The sequence below is a fragment of the Orbicella franksi genome, chromosome 3, assembly GCF_964199315.1.
Source record: "Orbicella franksi chromosome 3, jaOrbFran1.1, whole genome shotgun sequence".
NCBI classification, from domain to species: Eukaryota; Metazoa; Cnidaria; class Anthozoa; order Scleractinia; family Merulinidae; genus Orbicella; species Orbicella franksi.
Window position 1 is genome coordinate 23,812,540 of NC_138147.1, and position 7,461 is coordinate 23,820,000.

Below are 7,461 nucleotides of genomic sequence, written 5' to 3' on the forward strand. Positions count from 1 at the left end.
CTGGTGCCATTTATTCTTAAGTTTTGCAAAAAAAGGAATCTCCGTGATCTTTCTGGTCAAACAGCAGCTATTAATGCTTCCTGTTGGCTGCACAAGCGTTTGAGTGTGTCTTTCGCGCAGAGTGCAAGGCGAGATAGGTGAGAAATATTTTGAAATTTTCGATCGATCCAATTCTCTCATGCTCAAAGTTGGTTACTTCATAATTTTTTCAACTTAAGGTGCAGTGAAATTTTCCAGAAATGTCTACATTCAGTGAAAAAGGCTGGTGTTACCCCATTTGTCGTGTTTGATGGTTTGTCTTTGCCAGCCAAAGCAGGGGAAAATTATAGGAGACGAAGGTGAGAAAAATTTTCTTTCATCATGCCCATAATTCGTGTGCGATTTTAATGCAAACTTACCAGTGTTTTCTTCTCTACGATCGCTTAGAGAAAAAGAAAATCTCCTCAGTAAAGCTGCGGAAGGTAACATTTCTTCCGAAGAAGCAAACAAGCTTTGAAGTCAAGCCGCGGAAATTACGTTCGACGATATCACCGAGTGCATCAATGTAAGTTTTAAGTATTGTGATCTTGCTTCGCTTTCGCTCGTGCAATGTTACTGAATAAAAAACACAGATTAGACTTGATTATTATTGCTAAAAACACTTTTAATAGTAAACGATATGGCAAAATAAGACGTCGTAAAAACTGATAGTAGCTTGTAGTAATGTAGCATAATTTTCAGTTGTTTTCTTGTCTTCTGATGCAGATTTGTTTGGCTGCAAAAGTTAAATACATTGTTTCCCCCTATGAATCGGATGCTCAGATAGCTTATCTACTGGCAAGAGGACATGCAGATTTTGCCCTAACAGAAGATTCTGATCTCTTGGTTTTTGGTTGTAAAAAGGTCAGAGGTGCAATCCTTGTATACATAAAGAAATAAGTACATAAATAACTCAAAACTAGGCTTGCAATTTAGTCCGAGACTGACAAATTAAACCTGTGGAAGTTTGGTTTTTCAGTTCCATTCAAGTTTTTTCAGATATTAAAAAATCAACATCATTGTTACTCTCTCTTAACAATGAATTCCATGTCATTATTTTTAGTAATTTTTTATTTGCAACACAACTTATAATATTTGTACACAGTATAATGAGATAACAAAACTACATTTTACTTCTTGTTAGATGAAGGGAGTACCCAAGTGCTAACATGATTGTTTTGTTTGTTTTCAATTAAGGTTATGTTCAAGGTCACACTAAGTGGTGATGGGGATGTTTTTGACCTCTTTGAAATCCTGGAAGGGCTAAAGGTTACCATGAGGCAGTTTCAAGAAATGTGCATTGCTGCTGGGTGTGATTACTTGAAAAATATCAAGGGTATTGACATGCATCGTGCATTCCATTTGTCAGCGACAGGGCATATCCTGGAGGCACTAGCACAAAAGGGAGCTGACGAGACCTACCAGGCAAACTTCCACAGGGCCATGGCAGTGTTTAACCACCAGAGAGTGTTTGATGTGGAAACATGTTGTACTGTTCCACTTCAGAAGTGGGACACTGACCCACCCATGGATGTCCAGAACCTCTGTGGATAGTATCCTTGTTGAAATTGTTGTATAACACATACATATTTAAAATTTTGAATATCAATTTTTGGATCCCCTAGAAGAGTGTCTTGAAAACTTACCCTCAATGCAGTTTGTTTATTTCACCCTTGATTTCCCAAACCAACTTATCTTTCACTGGCATTAATATTAGGAGGTTGAAAAAGTGAGATCCCACTGTGTAAATGTCCTGTCTAATTGACATTAAACACTACACGCGTGTTCTCCTTAACATTTTTAGTAATCTGGATTCCATCTTTTCAAATGAACTGGCAGTTGGTAATGTTAACACCAAGAGTTGGGAAAAAGTTAACAGTTTCGCTCGTTTTACAAAGGTTGGTGGAAATATTTTGTACGTATAGAATAATATTTTATTGCAGATGGAAAGATTTGTCTTTTGCTTAGTTTTGTACAAATTTCATCTCTGTAGTTAACTTACAATTAAAGGTGCAGTACTGCAATACTTGATGCTACAAATCTGCTGTCTGATAAATGCCTGGAGGGAGGTTACTCCCCTATAGAGGCTGTATAGGTATGTGTCACCCAAAGGGTATGGTTTTTGAGCTGTTTTGGTCTGAAAACGTTTTTGGTGTTTTGACCTTTTTGGTTTGAAATCTGGTAGGGTTTTCACCGGATGCAGTTCAATTTACTCTAGAATTTTGTGGCCAAGGCAATGTTCAATGCCCTGTACCACTAAATAATAACAAATGCTTAAGAGACATGTTGACTTCACTCGAAAGGGTATGCAAATCGAGTGCAACTTTCAGAAACCAGGTCTGAAAAAGGGTATGGATTTTTGAGGCCAGCTCCGAAAATGGTTGTGGGAAATGGCCTGTTTTGTTCTGAAATTGGGTCAGGATTTAGAGGGCCAGGTGGCACACCCCCACTAAGAATTGCAATGAGTACTCCCTCCCCATGATAATTGTTTTTTTCTGAAACAAACACTTGCAGGTTACGAAGAGAAATGAAGCAGGTTATCAATTGGCAGCATCATCGACTGAATCTATAACCATTGGTAAGTTATAGACCATGAAGTTTTTATGTAGTGTTTGTGTTGTGACTTATCATATCCAACAGATTTGGCAATAGTGATAGCCTTAGTACTTTTAGATGCTCTGTAAAAATATTTCTCAGTTTCAATAATATATTTGTTAGGAAAACAGTGCTAATGGCTGAAAAGCAAGAAGTTTTCAAAGGAATAGTATGTTTAAACTGGGTCTGTTTGTACCCTTTTAAAAGAGCATGTCACTTCAAAGAAAAAAAGAATTTAATAGTGATTCTAAATGAACATTTCAACAGTACTTCCCCAACCAAGTTCTTGTACCTTGTACATAAAAAGTGGAAATTAAGGGGATTTTTTTTTTTGGTGCAGCTGACACTCAAGAAAAGGTCTTCGAAATAATCCATGTGGATAGGCTTTCCACCATTCAATGGAAAATTCCATGCTTTCCAATTCTAACAATGGAATTTGCAAGAGTCCATTTCAAGCAAGGCTCCGAGATTGGAGATGGTTTTATTCAGAAGGCAGTGGCTGCAGATCTTAACCAGGGAGAATACTTGTGTACCTCTCACTGTCACATTGAAATGGAAGGGAAGTACACAGTATTGTGGAAACTACAACCTAAAGACAGAGCAGTTCCATTGCCATTTATCCGACAATCTGCTGCCGATGATCACATTTCTGATGTTCATGATGAAAGCAATGAAGAAGAGGAGTCTGAGGTGGCACATGATTCATGTACTTCAACCAGGCATTGCTTGCCCTTTAAGGTTCTGGGAACATGTCATTCACCAGACAGGCAGAAAGCACTCGAGGAATCATATGAACACCTGTATGAACATAATAGGCCTGTATTTGTCAGTCTCAAGGCAGAACCAGACAATCTGCATGACCAAAATGCCATTGCGGTACACATCATGGCATCATCAAATTACAAGAAAGTAGGACACATAGCCCGTGAATTAACTAAGTTTTTGCATCCACTGTTGAGTGACCCATCTCTTGAGGTATCTGTAAACAAAATTCATTTTTCCACTACTTTTCTTATGATTGGTTTTTATTTGACCATTGACATCACCAGGAAAGGGGTGTGGGAAAAGGCAGTGGTCAAAGCTAGTTCCAAAGTTAAGTAAAATTCTAATAAATGAAAATGTAAGTTGCTTTTGCAAGACAACTTTTTCACCTCCCTTTTGATGTAAAATTACAGTACTCTATTTCATTATTAAAGAAATGATTGGTCAGGAGTTTGATATAATTTTTGGCAGGGAGCAAAAGGCTTTTATCTCTTATAAATAAAGACACATTTTGTCAGGGTTTATCGACAGATTTACAAATAAAAATTACAGTATTCATGTTGTCAACATTGTGTAACTGTTTCTGCACTTGAGAGAGGGAATCACTGAGAATTTTTTCAAACATTTCTTAAATTTATGTAACTAGAAAGGTAGACAAAGTTTATCAAATTGTACTCTTGAAAAAGTAATAATTAGGATGAACAGTTATTGTGGGTGATTCCCCTGCATTACAGCTGGAGGCAATTCCACAGGGGCTCTGTGATATTGTGCTCTTGCAGTCAACTGACCTCTTTGTGGCATGGATGCTCGGTCTGAAACAAATACACCTGGGTCGCCTCGACATGATATGATAATTCTATCAAGTCTTTCAGTAATGCCTTCCCCAGACGGCTGGTTGAACGATGGCAGCTCAAATTCACTGAAATGTTCATTTGCTCCTGCCCAGTAATAAAATTGTAAATCTGGGTCAATTCTCTTGTTAAATTCGTTAAGAGTTTTTGGCTGCTCATCATTGAACTGCTTGACATCAAATACTTCCCGAATCATTTCGTGCATGGTGGCAATTATCCCTTCGACATCATCTGTTGAAGAGGCCCTAGGGTGCTGAAAGGGGAGACCTCTCTCACGGTATTCAACACGACGCAGCTCTCTGCTCTCAAGGTTAGCGACAAGGCCAACAACAATTTCTGCTTTAAGTCCACAGATACCTTTGATGGGCCTTAAATGGAAAATAGACTCAATGTGCAACACCAGAAAATATCCATGCTCCCCCCACAGAAGGGATTGGAATTTCCTGGGGGGGTGGGGGTTCTCTAAGACCAAAAAATTAAAGAATGTATCAAGTTTAATTGAAATTTCCAGAGGGGTGGGGGGTCTTGGAAAAAATCCCTTCCATGGGGGAGGTTTGGATATTTTCTGGAACTACACAATTCAAGGTGACTCCTAAGGTGGTGGACCTTTAATCACAAACAGTGGAAAATTAGGTCCCTGTGTCATCAAAATTCATTGCCACTGAAATGTCAAGAGCCCACAAGAACCTGTCTCCAACCTTTCATTCCATAGTTATTAAAACCCGAGAAATCTCTACTCATTGATATATGTTGTGGTTCAACTTTATCATTTCTTTTTTAAAATTACCTAGGGCGTGTGTACAGACCTCACTGTGGTCGCACTATACTCACAGTTTTGGTCAAGATTCTCCCATACAGACCTCCTGCTAAGTAATAAGAGATAACTACCATACAAAAAAAAACAAGGAAAATAACATTTGAACCAAGGAAAAAATTGGACATCAACAACACATAGATATATGTTGCTTTAAGATTAATTTCCCTAAGAAAGAATTAAATAAACAGCTTGTCTTCAAACCATTTTTCTTGTAAATGTAAACTCACATCATATTACCTGTTCACATCAATAGCGCTGTAATCTGGTATGGTACGAAACCATGGCATCCAATCTGCTAAAAGCCACTCCTTCATATCTTGGCAGAATGCTGACCTTTGATCCTCAGAGAGCCCTCTCCCATCAACTGCCTTATGCCAGTTATGGATAAGCTTAATGACATGGGCACCACTCACATCACCTTTCCGTTCGAGAAAATGCAATCACACCAGGATTGATAAGGCGTTCACAATCAGGCACTGACTGTTTGTTCTTCCCTGTAAGGGCTTCATAGGTCAACCCAGTTGATGCATCATGTAATGCATCTCGCAAGGATCGTAAATTGAGACCTGGGATGTAATCTTCACAAAGACGACCTTGAAGACCTCCAGTTCCCCTAGTTTTGCGTCAGTTAGTGATTTGTATGGCAGAAAACGCACAGGAATAGCATATGGCTTGCGGTTGCGCCGTTCATCCGCTATCATGAACACCAAAAGATGGGTTGCAGCAATGCGCTTCTTAGAGAACAGATCCTTCAAGTACCTAAGCAGGCTCGATTTCAACTCAAACCAATTCAACCCAACAACACCACCTTCCTGCCCAACATCTTTCAGCTCAAGTTGAAAACCCCGAACTTTCTCCACAAGTTCTTCAAATCCTACAGTGCTCCATGCCAATTCCATCAATTTTGGCTCTGATGACCTACCACCTTGAAGGGCCTTGTTATAGGCTTCATTAGCAACTTGAGCACCTGCTGTTAGGAACTTCAGGTCATTGTCCAGTTCTGACAATAACTTCCGAACATCGGTCTGCACCAGATGAGACCTCCCTGTTGAACCGATACTCTTCACAAACATACATCTTGCCTTATAACTTTCAAACATAGCCTGCAGGGAGCCATCGCCAACATCTTCGTCACCAGCCCAAACACCTCGCATACTCTCTCTTAGACCTTTTCAAACATCACAGGCATCTGCCTTGATCCACCATCTACCTTCTGGATTGCTCTGCTTAGCCTTTTCAAGTGCTTGCATCTAAATTGTGAAAGGGGGAGATAACAACAACAACAACATTTATTATTTGTATAATGACCTTAGTTATTGAAAAATTCTAGGTCTTACACAAGTTCAATGACCTCTATGCATTAATTTGAATTTTAAACTTTCCTGAACTGGCCAAAAGAAAAGAGGCTAAACATTCACAATAATAGCGACTGGGGCTTACCGTAACTTGTTTATTAAGCCATCCCCACCTTTCCCCCTTCAGGAAAAAACACCCCCAATGTCACTGAAGTTTTGAGAGTTAAGTTTGCAACACTATCCTAGATAAACTATCATTGACTGGATGAATGGTTCAGCAATATACAAAATTGTTGGCATCAATAGTGTATGCAAAAATTGCAGTTAAATGCTTGAATAAAGGTAACATATCCTGGTGTATCCTGGTAGTCTACATTGTGCAGCATTTTGGTAAATAAATAAGCCAACCCCTTCTAGATAGACCCACCCTCCCCATTAAGCAACCCCTGAAAATCACCTGAAACAGATAAACCACCTGGTGATTTATGGTGCATTGTATTTCCCTAGAAAAAATTATAACAAATAGTGGGTGAACTCTACCAACTTCAAACAATTACTGTCTAATTATGACAGTCATTCTGAAAATAACAATAAGAAAATAACTAACTTGAACATGAACATTCCTCAGACATCCAGACTTGCTGATTCGCTTTTGAATTTCTCTCACACCAAAGCTTGCAATATTTACCTTACTCTGGAAAAAAAGATATAGAGACAGGTGAGGCAAAACACATGCTATTAGCTAAGTAACCAGAGGCTTCCAGGTTCTATTAGCATTTCAAGAACATATTCTTTACAAACCCAGCATGGTAAATGTGCTTTACCTCTGCTTTATTCAACCCAATTGCAAAATGTATGTTTCTGAGAAAATGAGTTTCCACCCTTTCCACCTACATGTTAACCACACTAAAAGTACAGATATAATTTGCAGGGCTTGAAAAATAAATATAATATAACACAACCAAACAAACAAGAAGCTAATTCCAAATGACCTTGTTACACATGGAACAGGTACATATTAGTGGTTATACATTTTACATCACCAACCTTAAGGTTGTCATACATGTATGGGTTACGTCTCACAGTTGTGGATGAGTTCGGTTGAATGGAATGCAGCCTTTCC

At 38.8% G+C, this 7,461-nt stretch overlaps 3 protein-coding genes and 1 pseudogene across 6 annotated transcripts in view; 1 reads left to right on the forward strand and 3 right to left on the reverse strand.

The window, feature by feature from the left end:
* Positions 1-7,461, reverse strand: part of LOC145482706 (uncharacterized) — a 162,925-nt gene that overhangs the window by 55,317 nt on the left and 100,147 nt on the right. The window lies entirely within an intron of this gene.
* Positions 677-4,015, forward strand: LOC145482687 (uncharacterized). Its single transcript, XM_081461328.1, has 5 exons — positions 677-882; positions 1,216-1,571; positions 1,823-1,916; positions 2,533-2,596; positions 2,954-4,015. Exons 1-5 carry the CDS (start codon positions 739-741, stop codon positions 3,712-3,714), a joined length of 1,419 nt encoding a protein of 472 aa, XP_081317454.1. The 5' UTR covers positions 677-738; the 3' UTR covers positions 3,715-4,015.
* Positions 4,076-6,197, reverse strand: LOC145482421 (uncharacterized; annotated as a pseudogene). The gene is made up of 3 exons (XR_014048773.1): positions 5,830-6,197; positions 5,281-5,656; positions 4,076-4,594 (listed from the first exon to the last, which is right to left on the reverse strand). The product of XR_014048773.1 is annotated as an uncharacterized LOC145482421 (transcript).
* LOC145481716 (uncharacterized) overlaps positions 6,132-7,461 on the reverse strand; it is a 4,054-nt gene continuing 2,724 nt past the window's right edge. The window contains exons 3-5 of the mRNA XM_081460242.1: positions 7,386-7,461; positions 6,946-7,032; positions 6,132-6,293 (exon numbers count right to left, since the gene is read on the reverse strand). The exon at positions 7,386-7,461 is cut by the window's right edge and continues 979 nt beyond it. Of these exons, the coding sequence (XP_081316368.1) occupies positions 6,216-6,293; positions 6,946-7,032; positions 7,386-7,461 (241 nt within the window). The 3' untranslated portion in view covers positions 6,132-6,215. The remainder of the gene's footprint in view (positions 6,294-6,945; positions 7,033-7,385) is intronic.

Excerpts from the sequence above, each read along its gene's own strand:
- LOC145482687 (XM_081461328.1), top strand. The coding sequence starts at position 739 with ATGCAGATTTGTTTGGCTGCAAAAGTTAAATACATTGTTTCCCCCTAT. Across the intron at positions 1,572-1,822 it reads GTCCAGAACCTCTGTGGATA|TAATCTGGATTCCATCTTTT; the intron begins GTATCCTTGTTG and ends TAACATTTTTAG. Across the intron at positions 1,917-2,532 it reads GTTTCGCTCGTTTTACAAAG|GTTACGAAGAGAAATGAAGC; the intron begins GTTGGTGGAAAT and ends AAACACTTGCAG.